General features: G+C 50.8%; 1 protein-coding gene across 5 annotated transcripts in view; it reads right to left on the bottom strand.

The window, feature by feature from the left end:
• Positions 1 to 20246, bottom strand: part of TNS3 (tensin 3) — a 296848-nt gene that overhangs the window by 107335 nt on the left and 169267 nt on the right. For all 5 annotated transcript variants that reach the window (XM_053608816.1, XM_053608817.1, XM_053608818.1 and 2 more), the window contains 4 exons: positions 19211 to 19286; positions 3541 to 3670; positions 3164 to 3229; positions 2138 to 2242 (listed from right to left, as the gene is read on the bottom strand). In XM_053608816.1, coding sequence (XP_053464791.1) covers positions 2138 to 2242; positions 3164 to 3229; positions 3541 to 3670; positions 19211 to 19286 — 377 coding nt within the window. The remainder of the gene's footprint in view (positions 1 to 2137; positions 2243 to 3163; positions 3230 to 3540; positions 3671 to 19210; positions 19287 to 20246) is intronic.

Raw genomic sequence — 20246 nt, 5'->3', positions numbered from 1 at the left:
TTTGATTTGGTTTTTTCCACATCAAACCAATGCAGAACCTATCCAATTTGGAATCACCTGGCCCTGAGCACCTGTGGGCTCTCAGTTCCCTGGCTGTGAGGTGGGAAGGATAAATAAAGGCAGGTCACAGGCTCAGCCAGGAGCTGACTTGGGGACAGGAGGTATGTGTCCAGGGAGGTGGTGGGTCCAGAACTGCCCTCAGCACAGTTTCTCCTACCAGGTGAAACTACCTTCCCTACTAGGGGTCCTCCACGTTCACCCCCAGATTTTCCATTGCTCCCCTCCACGGTGTAGCACACAGGCCACTCACCCTGTGACCTATGGTTTTAGAAACCCCCAGGCTCTAGCCGGGCGTTGTGGCAGGCACCTATTATCCCAGCTACTCAGGAGGCTGAGGCAAGAGAATCGCTTAAGCCCAGGAGTAAGGTTGCTGTGAGCTGTGATGCCACAGCACTCTACCAAGGGCGATAAAGTGAGACTCTGTCTCTACAAAAATTAAAAAAAAAAAAAAAAAAAAATTAGAAACCCCCAGGCTCGCCCCTTCCTCAGCAAGCAGAGAACCTCCCACCTCCACAAGAGTGTCTGCCCACCACGCCCACACCCTGGAGCTTCCTGGCCACATCCCAGGTCTATGGCAGACTCTGGGAATGGCTGCCCACTCACCATCTCAGCCCATCACATCATCAGCACACCAGCTCCCCCAGGGTACACGGCTTCTTTAATCAAATCCCCTTTCTGGGCCTGGCATCTGGGAGTCTGAGTCAGCTGTCCAGCTCTCCAGATCTGCCCTATTGACCATGTTGCTCTGGGTACTTATTTAGGCCCACTTCTCCCCAAGCCATCCCTTTACATTCTCAGCTCCAGTGGAAAACAGCACAGAGATCAGCAGAAAATAGCTATGGCGTATTCACAGACAGCACCGGAGAAAGGGCTCTGTGATCAAGTTTGGTAACCCTTGTTTGTGTAAAGTTAAGAGGAGTCATTCTCTCAGATCTAGGACTCCAATGCGTGCTGTGGACCTTTTAAGACACAATGTGCAGGTTTTCCAAAAGTTTTCAGCTCTAATTCTTGTCATATGCTGGTCATTTTGAAGGACTGTGGTTATGTTCGTTCACACCAGGAAGGAGCCTTCTCTCTACACACAAAGGCTTTGCCCTTGCATAACACCTCGCCCACTGACTGCGGCCTTCACATCATGCTCCTCTGTGGGTCTCCACCTCTGATCCAGGTATTTGGGCTCTCAACAATTGCATGGTGCCTCAAGTAACATGCTTTTCCTGGCACAAGCAGAGAGGTAACCTGTGCCACCCTGGGACCACCATCCCTGTCCCCTCTACACGACCACAGCCTCCCTGTCCTCGAGTCCCTGGAAGGTTAGCAATCCACAAAGCTGGGACACTGGGCTGCTACTCCCACTACACCTGCTTTTAGTTATTTTATATCCAGATGTAACTAATTTCACAAAAAGTATTTTAATTTCTCTCCCAAATCAAACCTGATTCTTAGGCAAGGGTTGTAGAGGAGTAAAGAAATGAGCCTTGACTTCCCATCTCCAAAATCAGCCTCCAGTTATTTTTCACAAGGACCCCAGCATGTGGCTGTCCCGCCTGCCTTTTTCTCCTCACACTTCTGTCTGTGACCCAAACTGTATACTCGGGGGGTGGACAGAAGACATATTTAAGTGAGATGAATTCAAAAAAACAGAATTAAAATGACATAGCCATAAAACAGGGATACCCTGGTGACAAGTACACAGGAAAAAAACCAAAATGTCTGCTGTCCAAGGGGCTGTGCCTTGGCACAAGGGGCCGGGAGCGGCACTCAGCACTCCCTCGCGCAGGCAGGAAGGGAGGGGGCGGGGCGGGCCCAGCAGTACGCACACTCATGTGCATACACACACACACACACACACACATGCATATGACAAACAAGCTCCTAGAGGTAACGCCACTGACCGGCCACCCACCCATCACAGATTCATAAAGAGCCATGACCCTGGAGGTGTGGGCTGGACCTCTGAGTAAACAGGGGGATTTTCGTCTTCTGGGCAGACTGCAGAACAGTTCTGGTCTGTGACCAGGCTGCCTTCCCCTCGCCCTCCTCCTCGGCAGCTCTGCACATGAGACCCTGCACGCACCTTCTCCATCTGCACTGAGGTTCTCATACGAGTCCCAGCGGATCAACGGGTCGGCCGTGTTGTAGTCCACGATCACTCCGTGGTTGCCGTGCAAATGTTCAGACCCTGCACGGGGCACAGGCAGCAGCGTTAGCCCCGGGGAAGCCCAGAACTTCTCTGCATCTGATTGTACCATGAGGGCGGTGAGCAGCCTAACTTGGCTGAACGCTGAGCCAGTCCACTCCCCATCCACAATCCATGGCACTCGTATGAGAGTCTGGGTGATGTTCCACACAACAAATGCTGTGGGAACCCCTCAGGGTCAAGGGATGGTGAGCACCAGCCCGTGGCCCACTGCGCGCCGGGCTCAGACCCTGAGTCCTACTTCCACAGGACAGGAGCCAGCAGGCCACCTCAGCGATGAGGACACAGAGGGGCTGCAAGGCATCCCTCAGCCTGGGAGCCCGCAGACTTGAGTCCAGGCTCGGGCTCCCAGGTGCATGGGCCTCCCTTCCGTCTTTCTAAGGAAGCCAAGAGGACTTTTAACAGAGTCTCACACTTAAAGCTTCTCACCTAAATCTACAATAATGTAAGTAAAAGGTGGTTATTCTCCATAGCGATTAAAAATGGAAATAAAACTTTCATGCGGTGGACTCTGGTGATGGATCTGAGCAATTCACTTTGACAATAAAGGGACTGACTTCCCTTTTTAAGTGCATTTTTAGAAGAAAGGAGAATTTTGTTTTGTACATAAAAAGTGGCTGTTTATTGAGGGGAGGTGGCAGGTGGACCCTCGGGGACACCAGCGGGGCAACCTTGCCTCCTAGATGTTCCTGGCCCTCCTCTCCTACAGGGCTTACTGACCCAAACAGGCCACCTCTTCTCCACTATCCAGTATCATAGGTTTTAAGGAAATTAATCACAAAAGTTTCCAAATACACGCAAATGTGGGAGACTAGTACAGCAACCCCAGCACAGCCCCCCACACACACACAACGTCCATCCAGCATCCACACGGACAACCGCCTCCTCTGCCAAGCCACCCACCTTGAACCTTCTCAGGCGTGGAAGAGAAGACTAACTCAACCTTCCCATAGTCAGGGAAACGGTCATCTGGAAGAAAAATAGGAAAAAAATACATGAATTTCAACACATTTGGAGATGATTTGGACTGATTTTGTCTTTACCTTCCAACCCATCCAGCTCCATTGCCAAATGTGTGGAAAAGCACCCAGCAGTACAGAAAGTGCAAGTGGTTTGTTATTTCTCTATACTTTGTCTTCTTCCACAGATCAATGAGCACTTTTCCAGCTTTGGTAACCATTTTATCAATAGGCTGAACACTGGGGAGGGGGGAGGGAGGACAGGAAAAGGAACATCGGAGAAGGAGGGAGGCCCCTGGGTGCAGGGCCACCACGCCTCACCTTTGCTGGCGTTGTCCAGCTCCTCCTTCCCAAACACCAGCCCGTAGCCCTGCACAGCCCCGGTGTGAAACTGCAGGCGGAAGATGACATCACGGGTGGCCGAGCGGTATTTCTTGTGGTAGCATTTTACCTAGTTAACGAGAGAAAGCAAAAATGTGACAGCTGCATCAGGAGAAGACGTCACCGGGCAGGGACATGGTCCATGAGAGCGGGTAAGGCAGGGCCTGCTCTCGGGCAAAACTCGGCTGGGAGTTCCCACTGTGGGCTGACCCCAGGCAGGGCAGTCAGAAGCACCACACTGCTGCCACTGGGATTTCACAGGATGCTTCCAGAGAGTTCTTGTGTTGTTCCCACAGACCCACGGCTCTAAAACACCACTCGCTGTGCTCAGCCTGCACACGGGCCACACCTCAGCCTTCAAACCACGGGAATGTGCCCTATTTTGGAAGACATCTAGAAAATAAAATTCCACAGCCTCTTTTGTCAGTATTTTAACAACGGCTGGTGAAGATTTTCAGATGAGATCTGGCAAATTCAAGGTGGTATCCTGGCCATAGAAAATTGTGTTGTTTTGTTTTGCGACAAGCTCTTCAACCAGGCTAGAGTGCAATGGCATCATTGTAGCCCATAACAACCTCAAACTCCTGGGCTCAAGGGATCTCCTGTCTCAGCCTCCCGAGTAGCTGGGATGACAGGGATAATGCCTGGCTAATTTTATTTTTTCAGGAGACAAATTATTGGTTTGTTACTGATCTCAAACTCCTGGCCTCAAGTAATCCTCCCACTTCAGCCTCCCAAAGTGCTGGGATTACAGGTTTGAGCCACCAGGCCTGGCCTTTAGTTTTCCTTTCATTTAAATTCTCCACATCTCAACTTAAAGCCTTTTGTTGTCACAAAAGCAGCAGCAGCTGATCATTACTATCTATAATGTGCTAAGGGATTATGTTCAGGCTATAATCTAGAGAGAGAGGAATGGAGGGAGAGAGAGACAGAGAGAGAGGGGGAGGGCATTTAATTTTCCCGGTCATTTAATTTCCATGCCCGGTCATTCGAAGGTCCTGGAGGTGGTCATCTAAGATAAGTGTTCAAAATCACCCCAAGGGGATTTGAATGTGGGCTGATTCCCCAATCTTAGAGTTGGGGGTTCGCTGGGTCCCTAGAGTGCGGCTCAAGGTGTCTGTGCCAGTGAGCAGACAGCTGGCGGCAGGACAGTGGACAGGGCAGAGCAGAGCCCGAACATCCTGTCCCACCTTTATACCTGGGGCCTCCCTGCATTCCCTCCAAGTGCGGCCCTGGCCATGGGGGCCATCGGGCCACAGTCAGAGAGTACTAGACAGGACAACCCTCCTCAGACAGGCAGGGCAGGGCCCCCTGGCATCTTTCCAGGATCCTTGAGGCCTGAAACAGGCTGGATTTTGCTCTCAGGTCAAGCAGTGTGCAGGCCGGGCACTTCTTCTCCTGGGAGCCAGGACAAGGAGGTGGTTTTCAGAGGCAGCCCCTGTTTGTAGGAGGCTTTTCTTGGTAACAGGTGGAAGCAGCTGTGGCAAGTGGGATTCAGACCAGCAATGCAAGGGAACTCCCAGCTGAGGCTCTGTCATCCCACCAGTTAGAGAAACCACACCTCAGCAGACAGCAAGCCCAGGGCTGCTGGACTGCCACCCCGAGGGCAGCCCCAGAAGTTGTTTACTATTTATTACTCTATCTACAAGGAAACAGTCTGCTGGATAAATGGAACGGAGATGGTAGAGGGATATCCATGTTGACAAACACCTGCTGAGCTTCCCTGCCTCTTCCAGGCTGCTATAAACACAGGACTGGAGCCATGGCTGACCTCCATGTAAACTGTGAAGGAATGTCACAGCCTCCATTTGTTTTCCAAAAGTCAATGGCATCATGGTCACAAATCTCCTCCTTCCTCAGCAAGTGCAAGCAAAGGCCATCCTCCCGGCATTACTTCCAGAATGGTCTGAGAATATCCTTACCCCTCCTCTGAGCTCCCCACGCACCACACTCACCACCATCAGATAGATGCTCTGGCCCTCGTCATACTGTAGCCAAGGTCCCCAGGAGGGAGGCCCTTCACCTGGGGGCAAACCCATACGTGCCCCCACCCTGAGAATGTTGGTGCCCACCTCTCCCATATGCCCTCTTCCCACTAGCAGCCTTGGAAGTGGAGAAGGAAAAGAGATTCGACTGAGGAAAAGAACAAAGAACCCCCAGATTCAAGCCAGTCTTGCTCTCATATTTTATCAATTCTTTCAGGAGCCGAAGATTTGACCAATAAAAACAAGGTCTGAAGCAGCTGTGAGGCAGGCAGATCCAGCCCAGCCAGTGACAGCCCCCATTCCCCTCGGCGGAGGAGTGAGGAAAACTGTGCAGGGGAGATGGCCTTGGGGTGAAGGCTATCGTCCCAGGTGAATGGGGGCACTGCAGGTGCTGGGCAGGGCTACAGAGGGAGGGGAGATGGCCTTAGGGTGAAGGCTGTCCTCCCAGGTGGATGGGGGTACTGCAGGAGCAGGGCAGAGCTGCAGAGAGACGGGAGGTGGCCTTGGGGTGAAGGCTATCGTCCCAGGTGAATGGGGGCACTGCAGGCGCAGGGCAGGGCTATAGAGGGAGGGGAGATGGCCTTAGGGTGAAGGCTGTCCTCCCAGGTGGATGGGGGTACTGCAGGAGCAGGGGAGGTGGCCTTGGAGTAAAGGCTATCATCCCAGGTGGATGGGGGCACTGCAGGCGCAGGGCAGAGCTGCAGAGTGACGGGAGGTGGCCTTGGAGTGAAGGCTATCGTCCCAGGTGAATGGGGGCTCTGCAGGCTCAGGGCAGGGGTGCAAAGGTGGAAGCAGATGGATTGTCCACCCACCCACCTGCCCCGAGCGTCTCCTTATCCTGGGGAGCTTTTCTCACTCAGAAAATCTCCTCTCCCACTTGCTTTACCTTATCAAAGAGCTCATCCTGCAGCCCCTCACCATGGGAACAGTTTGCCCCAAGCCTGGGCCTCCCTTGTGGCCAGTTCCTGCCTGCCTTTCTCCAGGTCTCCACTGTGCCTCAGCTCAGTTCCTGCTCATCACGGCTGCTCACAAACACCAGTGACTAAGCTACCAGGAATCCCTGTCCCTCCTCCATCAGGCCTGGGAGGAGAGGGCCAGCCCTGGTGCCCTGGGGTAAGGGAGGGAAAGAGATGAGAATCTGCCCATCCAGGCTGGGCAGCTCCCAAATGCCCCTCAGGGCACAGGTGCCTCTCCAGGCCCAGTGGGATTCTCTAGTGTGAACATCCCTGCACTTCCCAGTACCAGGCCTCAGTACCCCCAGGGCTCATCCACGGACTGGAGTGGTCTGTCCTAACATCAATGTCCCAGGAACACTGCTGCCCTGCACTCCGTGACCCTCCGCCAGGGGCCTTCCACGGGTATTAGGACAGTATCCTTGCTAGCTGGCTTGAGATCTTAACCTCCTCATCAGCCACGCTCCTTCTGTTCCATACTGAAAGCCTTTCCCATGGATCAGAGGAGGTAGACACCACCCCATGGAGCCTTTCTGGCAAACTGATGCCAGCTCCCTTCTAGAAGACAGGCAAAAATCATGGGATTTTCCCTAACACAGGGCTCCAGCCAGAAGGTCAATACAGAAGGTCCCTGAGACAAAACCCACTCACCACGGGAGCCCCCCTAAGTACTGGTGGTGAGAGATCAGAATCGTGCTCTTCGTAACACTTAACAGAAAGAACAACTGACACTGTGCTTGATATAAGAGCCCCAAAGGCCTCCCTTTAAGAATATAAAGTAATGCAAACACCTTGTAAAGACAAGAGCAACTGAAGTCTATAATTTTCCCTCATCCCTTTGTCTTTAGTAGTTTTTTGTTTGTTTTTTTTGGTAGAGACAGAGCCTCACTTTATGGCCCTCGGTAGAGTGTCGTGGCCTCACACAGCTCACAGCAACCTCCAACTCCTGGGCTTAAGCGATTCTCTTGCCTCAGCCTCCCGAGTAGCTGGGACTACAGGCGCCCACAACAACGCCTGGCTATTTTTTGGTTGCAGTTTGGCCGGGGCCGGGCTTGAACCCGCCACCCTCGGTATATGGGGCTGGTGCCTTACGGACTGAGCCACAGGCGCCGCCCAGTAGTTTTTTTACTTGGGTTTCCCAAGACTATTTCTGGAATATGTTGATCCTTTGCCTTCAGATTTTAGAGTATGTGCATTTAAAACACCAATTTGAAGAGTTGCAGTCACAATTATGTAGTGTGGAAAAATAAAATAAGAAATAGTAAGCACTACATCAAATAGTGTGTAGAACCTGCTATCAAAGAGCCTACAGCAAAAGCAGGTTGACATCACCCCTTTCTGGGAGCTCTTAGATCTTAGGAAAATTATAGATGCTGGGACCTTACATTTTGTGACTGCAAAAATGAAGGTTATACTATTAACCTTGCTATTTTGTTCTCAAGTCTAAATTAGCACTACAATGCAATCTGTAAATTCAACAACAGATCATATGTTTATAAGTATCTATTATTTAAAAGATACAAGCTTCTGGAGAGAGGGTCCTTGGTGCTCAAAACTGTTGTAGAGGTGAATAATGACCTCAGTAGGGAGGTATTCACACTCACTAGCTCGCTTTTAGTCTGATGAAGCAATTCAGAAAAATTTGGCCCAACTTTATTTTCTAACAGTTGCGCATAAATATGCCTGTGTCCTCAACCAGACAGGACAAGTCGTTGGTGGCCAGGAATCGAGCCAAGCTTTGATCCCCATTGCCCTTGGAGAATGCCACGTCAAAAGGCGGGCAGACAGAGTTCCCCAAGAAGCTATCAACCTGGCATTTCAAGACAGACGATTTACCAATAGACATGCCTCATGCTAGGGCCATATAACTGTATTTGTATTTCAAACTCTCCACTATTAAGAGAAAAAAGCACCTTGGACCAAGGATGTCAATATTTTATGGCTCAGCCCCAGGAATGCCTGCCACCAATTCAGATATCAACCCTCAAGGGTAATCAGTTCCCAACCTCCTTCTGACCAGCTATTGTCAGGGTGATTCAGATCCTTTTTAGACCTAACCTTCCCTAAAATTTCTAAGCACAACAGCAGAACCCTTGGAGCACTCTTAACAGAAAAGAGAGTCAAGGTTCAATGCCTCGCTGCTGGCCCTACTAAGTCTCAAGGGATATGTGTCCTCAGAGAATAACCATAAATTTGGAGGTTAAAAAGTTTGATAACTAAGCCTCCTAAGTCAAAGACGTATATCACACTGGGCCAACAGTAACCGTGATTTCAACTAGAGTTGAAAATGATATCAGATGGTAGCAATATCATAAGGCACAGCCTAAAACAACTGAAAGGCAGGCGGATACTCACCTGCAAATCAAAGCACAGCTAAGTCCACTGTGCTGAGACAACAGCGTGGACCAGGTCTGGAGGAAAACATTAGAGTAAGGGAGGAAGACACCCACAGACAGAGGAGTGCTGTGATGGGTCCGAGGGAGATCTGTATAACCCAGCCCTGGGCAAAGTCTTAGAAGGGCACTTTCCTTTCCCTGGTCTTCTGTAGGTGCCGTCAGGGAGAAACAACCAACCAGAGTGCCTTCTGTGAGCTCTGCCTGAGAAGCCAGCGCCTTTGTTTACAAGTCAGATCACCAGAGTGAAGTCACAGAGCCAGCAACCATGAACACAAAATTCAAGTGGCCGTGGGGCAACAAGACGAAGCACGCCAGACGGAGACTTGTTTACAGGACTGACGGCGAGCTGAGGCCATGGGTGGGGGTGGGGCAAGTTGGGTCAGGCCCTGGGATCCCGGCCAGATGCCTGATGGGCCTGCAGCCCACGTGACATCCTGGCAGGGTTACATAATGACTCAGCTGCCCTCACCAAGGCGCTGCCTCCAACCTGACAGCATGGTATTTACTGAACCTCTTGAGGTCCTGCCCTTCTGAAAGGAGGAGGCTTAAGAATCTGACCTTCTGCAAAAAGCATATTGCAAAGATGGGACAGGGCAGGTGTGCGGCTGGGCGGGGCAGGGCTGGCCCTGCTGCCGGGAAGGCAGGCGGTGGGATGCCAGTCCCCAGAGTCGAGGGAATAGCAAACAAAGTTCCACGTTCCTGAGTCACGTTCTCTGACCCTTCCTTCTCTAAGAATCTGACCTCTGTTATCTCTGCAAACACGTCTCAGTGCAGAACCCCTCGTGAGGAAAGATAGGCAAATGTGTCTGCAGACGCGGCAGATATTTACCAGAAGTTAAGAGGACAAACTGCGTTCACTAAGCAGGAAGATGAAGGCTGGCGAGCCGTCCCAGGAAGCTACTTTCTACCTTTGAAGGCAAACAGTCCAAGAACACACTCAGACAGAGGGAGCCCAGGAGGTACCTGCAGCCTTTCGGGTGGTAAATCCACGCAAGCATTTTCTGAGGATACTTTCTAAGACCATTGCCAAAAGAAATGAAACCACCTCCATATTTGCACTTTATGCAGAAAAGGCCTTGTAACCGATTCCTCCCTCTGAGCCTTCTCAACGTAGGGTTTGTTCATGTAGCTCGAAGTGATGGACAGTAAGCAATGGTGAGCCAAAACTAGAGGAGAAAGATGGGGCACACTAAAGGCAGCCTGGACATCCTGTGCCTGGCGTGCAGTTTGGGTCCCTTTGGAGACAGGCAGCAGTCAGAGAGGACGAATGTGGCACTGGTCCTGAGTCACAAACCTGCAGGACACCACAGCAATTTAAACAGTAGGAAGGGACAGGGCTCACACTCCTCTCCCGGGGATGCTCTGCCAGGGATAAGGAAGATGCTGTCGCATTTTTCCTTCCCGTGTGGATCCTTGAGATTTTCTCAGGTGGGGTCAGCATCATTGGACACCCTGCACTCTCAGTGTCCACGGGGTCCAGAAGCTGTTTGTCCTCTGACACACTGGAAATTGTGTCCTCCACATGAACCTTCAACTCACATCTTCAGGCCAACACACTTAGTCCTATATGCCCTAGAGTCATCGGCCTGCCCGTCTCAGTGGACCACTGGACCTAAACTCTCATTGCAAGGAGTGTGCTGCTCATGGGTGTATCCACCACACTTCCTGCACGACCTGCACCTCTCAGCGCAGGCCACACACACACTAGGGTTACTTGCCCACAGATGCACACTGGTCAAAAACCAGAGCCAAGGATGCCAGCTGACCACCTGCACTGACTATATCATTAATCTAGCTAAACATTCAAGAATAGGTTTATTTAATGAATAGAGGTACTATGGGCTAACCTGTATCCCTCCAAAATTCATAGGTTGAAAGGTTTCAGCACCTCAGGGTGTGACTGTATACGGGGGTCTTTACAACGGTAACTAAGTTAGAGTGAGGGTGGGCCTGAACGAATTATAACTGGTGTCCTGATAAGAAAAAGAGATTAGCAACAGACGCATAGAATGCAAGCCCCCGGCAGACACAGGGAGGGACAGCTGGTGACAAGCCAAAGAGAGAGGCCAAGGAACAGTCAACCCTGCAGACGCTGGGATCACAGGCTTCCAGTCTGTGGGCCTGAGAGAGAATAACCTTCTGCTGTTTAAACTGAGATTAAGGACCCTTCTGGGGTACTTTGTTACGGAAGCACCAGCAAAATACAAAAGGTTAAAAGTATTTTAGGCATTTGGGGGCCAAGCACGGTGGCTCACGCTGTGGTCCTAGCACTCAAGGAGACCAAGGCAGGTGGATCACTTGAGCTCAGGAGTTCAAGACTAGCCTGAGCAGGAATGAGACCCCATCTTTACCAAAAATAGAAAAATTAGTTGGGCGTTGTGGTGGGCGCCTGTAGTCCCAGCTACTCGGGAGGCTGTGGTTTGAACCCAAGAGTCTGAGGTTTCTGAGAGCTACGCTGAGGCCATGGCACTCTAACCTGGGGCAATAGAGTGAGACTCTGTCTCAAGAAAAAAACAAAATTTCCACAAAAAAATTTTAGGCTTTTTAGAGGTACTATGGGCTAACCTATATCCCTCCAAAATTCATAGGTTGAATTTTGGCTTTTAGGCTTTTTAGAAATAAAAAAGCAAACTAAACCTCTTAGCTAATCACTTCTATGAATAGTTCGGGGAAAAATGACCCTCTGGGATGGAAAAATACCACGCTTTTCAGCTGTTACCCACATCTTCCACCTCCCATCTGATAACACTGCACATGCAAAGCGTACAAGGGAAAGATAAAACACAGGAAGCATAAATCAAATCGATGCACTCCTAAAAATATTCCACACAAGGAACGAACAGAGTGCAGGAAGGAAGTTACTTTATCAAACCAAGTATCTCTTATGAAAAGATCTGGACTCTCTTATTTGTGGGCTTTCTGATGGAAGCAAATCATTCATGGACCCTGTGCCCCCACAGCACAAGACAGTCACCTCAAGAGACTCCCTCGAGCTAAACCTGACACCTAAATTCCAGAACTCCCACACTCCTGGATTCTTCAGGCACATTTAGGCTTCTGCTTCGCCAAGGACGCACCTGGGACACAGGCCGCCTCAGTGTCACATCATACCTGGCCAGCCATCCCCACTCACAGAGGAACTGGCCGGCAGCCCCCCAGGCACACAGCTTGCTGTCTTCATGGCTTTCAGAGACTTGGGGTCAGCCAGCTTGCTGGGCTGTGGCCCTGGCAGGGTGTTCCACCTCAGCGCAGTGCCCGTCTGCAAGGTGGGGGCGGTAAGGATCCACTGGGCAGACGGCTGGCCCCTGAGGGCACTTACCCATCACCCTACCATTCCTCCTGAGTGTCTCAGATGCCTACTGAGGGTCTGTCCCCACCCTGAGGAGCAGGTTGACAGACTACAGAGAGCCTGCCACAGATGACACTCAGCTCCACCTGAACGTGCAAAAGGACATCCACTACGGACAATGTTCCCCACCTCGGGGAAGGCACAGCCACAGCCCAGGAGTCACAAGAGCTCTGAGCTGGACCTCCAATGTGGGTGAGCAGCATGAGTGAGACAGAGCAGAGGGACGAGGGGACAGTGTCCAGAGTGAGCACCAGCACAGGGCCCGTGGGCTGAATGCTGAGGGGAGGGAGGTGCTAAAAGCTCCTCCTACAGATGCTCGGCTACAGCAGGGAAACCATGGCCAGAGCATCAGACTGAACTGCCCAGAGGACAGCTCAGGCAACAGGCAGTGGCATCCTGGGGGGAAGGAAGGCACCGCATGGAGCCTGCATCTCAGAGGCTAGAGGCAGGACTCCCCAAGTGTCAACTCAACACAGCAGGTGAGATGTGGGGCTGGGGGTTGTCCAGGGGGAAGCTCAAGTTTGGAGTTCGGGGAGAGGGCACATGGGCAGTTCTGGAAAGCAGCAAGTCCTAGGGATAGAGAACAGGATTGACTAGGGCTATAAGGCGTGGCTGGTGGACATAATCATCTCAATGAATCCAAAGCAAATGAGAGGCATGTTAGAGCCACCAAGGGGATCAGAAGACCAGGTGGAGATAGAGGAGGAGAGCACCAGCCTGGGACAGACAGAAGGCACTCCGGGCCACCAAGGAGATCAGAAGACCAGGAGGAGACAGCGGTAGGAGGACACCAGCCTGGGACAGACAGAAGGCACTCCGGGGGGCTCCTGAGGGGCAGCGGAAGAGAACTTTCCACCAGAGATGACAGCCCACTGGCAGTTGCCACAGGCAACGGAAGAAGAATACGGCCCCTAGAATGCGGCCCCAGGCTACGGTCAGCTGGGGCCTGAGGGAGAGGACACCCTCACTGTACCCGGAAGTGAGCAGGGAACGGCTGGCCACACACCATCTTTTTCCAAAACCTGAGTAAGAAAGACAGAGATGAAAAGGAGGCACCATCCAGAGGGTGAGGAGCCATCAGAGGCCCAGCAGAGGACTCAGCAGCAAGGCACAGAGAAGACCCAGAGAGATCTGCGTGGCCGGGCAAGGGAGGCTGGAATGGCTGGGACAGGTGGCCTGCTGAGGACTGAACACTTACTTGTGCCCCCCCCAAATTCACCTGTTGAGCTCCTAACCCGGAGCTGACCGGATGGGGAAGTGGGGCCTCTGGAGGGTAAAATGGGATCAATGTCAGTACCCTGCAGTCCCTTCTGGCATGTGGGGGTGTAGTGATAAGTTGCCTTCTATAAAGCAGGATGCCGGCCCTCCCCAGACCCCAAATCTGCTGGGGCCCTGACCCTAGACTACCAGCCTCCAGACTATGACAGATAAACTCTCAGGCCCAAGCCACCCAGTCTGCGAGAGTTTTATATAGCAGCCCAAATGGACAGTATAGAAGACCTCCCAGAAGAAACGGGGGTCCCCTCATGTGCAAGTAACCCCTAGCTGTCCCCTCCTGTTGCACAGCCTGCCAGGGCCTCAAGCCCAGGATCAGGTGTGCCGTCCTCCCAGGAGTTGGGCCTGTCCTGTGGCTCCCGGCAACCGCCCTCCACACTGGCCTCTCAAATGCTCTCAGCCAGGTCGGGAGGCGAGGCCTGGCCCCGGCACATTCTCATAGGCCACCACGTCTGTGCCCAGCTCATTCCAAGGATCCTCTGAGCACTGCCTCTGCCCACTCTCTGCTGCCTAAAATGCTCCACATTCCAGATACTCCTTGTTCCCCGAGGTCAGCATCCTTTTTCCCAGAGCTCCTTATTTCTGGGGCCCCGAGTTCTCTGTGCACCACTGCTCTGCTCTCCCCATGACACCAGCACACCTTCCCCTGGGAGAACCTACTTGTAGGGAATAGCGTGGGGAGCTTCATGGGCCCCTCATCCCAGCCCAGGACCTCACAGGATGGAGCCACCCGGTCCGAGCTCCTGCTGCATCTTTGGCTCTTCGTCTGGGCTGGTGGCTCCTCCAGAGGCCTGGGCCAGGCAGAGGCGGGAACATGGAGCCGCTGGCCTTCCTGCCTGCCCTGCACCGTGGCTGGCTGGCCCTTTACAATGTCTCTCAGTAGTAGACAGACTCGTAAGCTTGAACTGGAAATAAAATTTTCTGAGAAGATGCAAACATTCACTGTTTCAGACTTTCTGCGATGGTAAAGGATCAAGAACACTCAGACTCAACAGTGGATGAGCTGGTTGGCCAGACGGCACAATACCAACTGCGGCTGTGGCTGATGATAAGCAGGCCCTGCTGACAGGCCATGAGAGACACCTACCTTCCTGTGGCTCTGGATGCCCAGAAGGCACCTTCTTTTGTCCAAAGACAACCCAGTATCACATTACCAGACTTCAGACTATACTATAATGATCAAAACAGCATGATACTGGCACAGAAACAGACAGGTAGATGTATGGAACAGAACAGAGAACCAAGAGATGAAGCCAGCTACTTACAGTCATTTGATCTTTGATAAGCCTATCAAAAACATTCAGTGGGGGAAAGACTCCCTATTTAACAGTGGCACTGGGTGAACTGGATGGCGATCTATAGAAGACTGAAATTGGGAAGGTGCCTGTGGCTCAAGGGGGTAGGGCCCCAGCCCCATATGCCGGAGGTGGCAGGTTCAAACCCAGCCCCGGCCAAAAATAAACTGAAAAAAAAAAAAAGAAGACGACTGAAACTGGACCCCCACCTTTCACCATTAACAAAAATTGATTCTCACTGGATAAAAGATTTAAACTTAAGACATGAAACTATAAAAATATTAGAAGAGAGTGAAGGGAAAACACTTGGAGAAATTGGCCTGGGAGAATATTTTATGAGGAGGACCCCAGAGGCAATTGAAGCAGCACCAAAAATATATTACTAGGATCTGATCAAACTAAAAAGCTTTTGCACAGCCAAGAGCACAGTAAGTAAAGCAAACAGAAAGCCTTCACAGTGGGAAAAAATTTTTGCAGGTTATGCTTCTGACAAAGGTCTGATTAATAGAATCCACAGAGAACTCAAACTAAAAAATAAAAACAAATAACCCCATTTCTATATGGGCAAGAGACCTGAACAGGAACTTCTCTGAAGAAGACAGGCGTATGGCCTACAAACACATGAAAAAATGCTCATCCTTAATCATCAGAGAAATGTAAATCAAAACCACTTTGAGACATCTAACTCCAGTAAGATTAGCCCACATCGCAACATCCCAAAACTACAGATGTTGGCGTGGATACGGACAGAAGGGAACACTTCTACACTGCTGGTGGGAATGCAAGCTAATATGACCTATCCCAAAAGAAGTTTGGAGAATATTCAAGGAACTAAAAGTAGACCTACTGTTCGATCCTGTCATTTTACAACAAAGACATTTGTACCAGAATGTTTATTGCAGCCCAATTCATAATTGCTAAGACATGGAAACAGCTCAAGTGCCCATCAACCTATGAATGGATTAACAAATGGTGGTATATGTACACCATGGAATACTATGCAGCCATAAAGAGACGGAGACTTCACATCTTTTATGTTTACCTGGATGGAGCTGGAACATAGTCTTCTTAGTAAAGTATCTCAAGAATGGGGAAAAACAGTATCTAATGTACTCAAAACTACTATGAAATCAATATATAATCACCTACACATTCATACAAATGGTAAAACGTAACTACAATCCAGAAAGTAGAAGGGAAGAGGAGAGAGAGGGGAGGGGAGGGGGAGACCAGGAGGAGGAAGGGTATTTGGGGGGACCTCACCTAATGTGCATAATGCAATGATATATTTCGAAACTATTAAGAAAAGAGTATAATTGTCTTAACACAACAAATAAGTAAGCGAGGTGATGGATGTGTTCATCAGTTCAATGTGAGCACTTCACACTGTATGTCAAATCAGTACACTGAACCCCATAGATGCACCAATGTACACAGTTATGATTTTAAAAAATTAAAAAGAAAAAACAAAGAGAATCCAGCGGCAGCACCCCAAAGACACGAGACCACACCTTCTTGAGCTGGAGCAACACATAGCTTCACAGCACCCAACACCCCGGGCCTTGACCGGGAGCAGACAACGGGCAGGAACGGGCTGAGTCCAAGCACGTCTCGCCCACTCATGGCTCCTTCTCCTCCCCTGCCCTACCCTCTTCCTGGACTTGCCTCAGTTATCAAGTGCCAAACCTCCACCTCCCACCATGTCCCCTGCACCTGCCTGCTCAAAGCCACATTTCAGCTGCTGTGATGGGGAGGCAGTGATGTTTACCCAGATGGCACTTGCAGGCAGGACTGGCTTGGATGCAGTGCCATCAGTAGCGGGCACATGAAGCCTGCAAGGGCTGTTCCCGAAGGACGAGGTGGGGGCTGCTCCCAAGGCCAAGCCACTCTCGGCTCTAGTGGGTGACAATGGCCTTGGCTCACAAGGATGTGGCTCCACTCTCTGCCAGGGCTGTCCTGGAAGGCTCTGGTGACTGAGCTCATCAAATGTTCTCAAATCCCTTACTTAACACAGGGTCCTCACTGGGCAGAGGTCCACGTTTCCCAAAAGAAAATACATAAATATCCAAGTCCCACAAAATCTGGCCTGAACCTTCCAAGACGAGGGTTTTCCTCACAAAGACAGGGGTCCTTACAACGTCACCAGCCTCCAGCAGGAGCCACGAAGCCTGGGACACTGCACCCTCATGTGTGACACCTTTTCCAGCCTGGCACCGACTCAAAGGTCCCTCACCTCAGTCCTCACCCAGCCCAGCCTGCCCTATCCCATTACAGCACCCGTAGACTTCACAGCACCTGTGGTCCCCTCCTGCAACAGCCCATGTCCCCTCCAGGCTCCTCCAGACAAAAATGTCATGAGCCCTACACAGAGACTCAGAAAAGCACCGAACACTCTCAAGAAGGACGACTGGCTGGATAATAGGAAGGAGGATGGCATGAAACAGTGATGGGAGGAAGGCGGGAGGAGAGGGGAAGACAGGGAGCAAAGGCAAGAAGAGCAGAGACGGGGGTAAAGGAGTGGGGCAGAGGGAGGAGGAGGGGCCCCTTCCCAGGACGCTCGGCCTCTGCACCTCCCCCCCAATGCCTCTGGTGGCCTCAGAAAGCCCTGCAGCCACCAGCCCACACACACCAAGGAGGACCACCTGCCCTTCCAGAGGGCAGGGAGCCAGGCACCCCTCCCCTTCGGAGAGAACCCTCCACCTCTCAGTCTACTGGCCACTTCCCGCAGGTCATCGTGAAGGGACATGGCCCTAACAACTCACTGAAGACCTGAAGACAGGAAGCACCACCCAAGACAGGCCAACTCCAGAGCCCTGCTCCCATGGCAGGTGGAGACCACGAGCCACCAGCATCACACCAGCCCCTCATGCCCTCAGCTCCAGAGCTGCTGGTGTAGTGAAGGCCAGAAGACAGTGGTGCTCAACAAAGGCTCAGCCTCTTTGACGAATAACCCCAGGAGGTCCGGGGAGACCCTCTAAGGCTGCACTCTGGAGGGAAAAAAAGTAAGGAGTCCAGGAGAAGAACCCCTTCACCCTCCTTACCTGCTTCTGCTCCTAACCCAGGCGGGAAGCAGGGCCCAGATGCACAGCAGGCGGAGGACAGACCTCCAGCCCCAGGGCCCTTTGCCTGGGGACAGTAGACTAGAGTGCTGAGAGGCAGGGCCTGCAGCAATATCTGAAGCACCCCAACCCCAGCTTTTGCACCTATGACATCTGTGAAGTGTCGCTGCCTCAGGCCGCCTCCCTGACCTGCAGAATCCCACCTTAGGGCTGTGAGCCATGTTTGCAAGACAGACCCTGGGGTCCTGGGACTGAGGGGGACTCAGCAGGTGTGGCTGTCTCCACAGGTCTCCATCCTCATGTCTTCCAATTTGATTTTTATACAGATCTAAGATGGGCAAGGTGCAGAGTTGCCCATCCACTAAGAAAGAGTTTTAAACCCTGATTTTCAAGGGAAACACTTTGGATGGGCCATTTATAATAAAATTAAAAGCCAACTCTTGAATCATCTTACCTTCTTACCAAAGCAACTATGAAGATTGCATGCTAAGTGATTCCACGCAGGCTGGAAGCCATGTATATGCCTAAAAAGCTTTCCTTCCCTTAGGCAAAACTTTTCCTAAAATTACGTTGAATGTAAAACTTTTTCTGTACTCAAGATCACTAAAAGGCAAAAATATAACAGCCAATGTCTCCCAGGAAACCCACACACCCAAGAATCAAAATCATCTAGAGAAATCACAGTTTTGATCATTAAGCTGTAACAACACCAGTTATATTTCATAATTTGGCTATTAATAGTAAATAAATATTTTATTTCTATCTACACCTATACCCTAGGAGCATCTACGGGCTTGTGTATTGATATTAAGAAAGCAAATCGCAGTCAGAAAACAGGGACCCTCAGAAGTGTGGTGGAAAGAAAAACCATAGAGACCTGTCCCAGGGGTGGTGCCTGTGGCTCAAGGAGTAGGGTGCCAGCCCCATATACGGGAGGTGGAGGGTTCAAACCTGGCCCCAGCCAAAAACTGCAACAACAACAACAAAAAGAGACCCATCCCAGGACTCTTTTCAATATATTTACAGGTACCGTGCTTTACCGACCCGCTCACATACATCGCAGGGCTCTATGATGAGAGAGAAGCATGAACAAAGATCTGTTCTGTGCCCTCCATTAAAACAGCTTCACTCAGAATATTAACCAAATACCTGAAGGTGATTGGCCAAGGTTACTCTTAATTTTTTCTACAGGACTTTATGAGGAAAGGTGGTTATTGTTTTAAAATAGAATCATTTTCCCCTTTTCAGTTAATGTCCGTGGGGGGAGGGGACAACGGCGCAGCCGCACGGGCACTCACCATGACGTCCCCCTTCAGCAGCTGGGCTGGTTCTATGGCAATGCAGATCCTGCTGGGGTTCTCGGGGCCAACATTGCTTTGGGATAAACAAAAAAGTCAGTCACTAAGCAACTCGGTGATTTCACAGAAGAACACAGGTTTGGCAATGCAACTTCAGCTTGATTAAAACTTCAGCTATTACACAACGTGTCCCGATTAGCCCAAAATCCACTTCCTGGGAAGTAGATCTAAAAGGTTCAGGAAAGCTCCAGGCCAGGAGGTAATCAGGGCATCATTCTGGTCAGTGAGCGACCTGCAATGACTAAGGACCAACCCCAGGGCCCAAGCACGGCAGGCACCCTGTAGGTTCAAAGGGAGGGGGCCCGAGGATGCATGGCCACAGGGTCTGTGACAAGCTAAGGCGCAACTTCCACAGTGACGTCAGTAAGTTCAGGGTCCAACTTGAACCCAGAAAAGGGACAATGGCTCTTCCTGGATGGTGAGAACATTCATTACCCTTACTCAGTCCCCATTAACATTCATAAAATCCTTATCCTGGCTCAAGAAAGCGAACAAAAAAATCTTAGAAATTCATAGAAATTCTGAGGGTGGGTGGCCATACTTTATCTAAAATTCAAGGAAGCCAGAAAAACCATAAGGAGACCCCATCCCAGGACTCTTTTCAATATATTTATAGGTACCCTGCTTAGCTGTGGGTTCCACATAGTGGATTCAACCAACCTGGGTAAAAAAATATCAGTGAAAATAACTAAAAAATGACAATATAACAAAAAATAATTCAAATAAAAAAATACAACATGACAATTGTTTACATAGCATCTGTACTGTATTATCTATTATAAGTAATTAGAAGGATGAGCATAGGTTGTATGTGAACACTATGCCATTTTAAATAAGGGACTTGAGCGTCTACAAGCTTGTGTATCACAGGGGTCCCGGGAACGGCCCTCTCTCCCCTCCACGCTCCAGCATTCACGCCTCTTAATGGAGCCAACTGGCTTGGCAGCAACAGGACACCTATGCAGGCAGGAGGGAG

The sequence above is a fragment of the Nycticebus coucang genome, chromosome 11, assembly GCF_027406575.1.
Source record: "Nycticebus coucang isolate mNycCou1 chromosome 11, mNycCou1.pri, whole genome shotgun sequence".
NCBI classification, from domain to species: Eukaryota; Metazoa; Chordata; class Mammalia; order Primates; family Lorisidae; genus Nycticebus; species Nycticebus coucang.
Note: the sequence above shows the minus strand (reverse complement) of the source record. Positions and strands in the feature narration are given on the sequence as shown.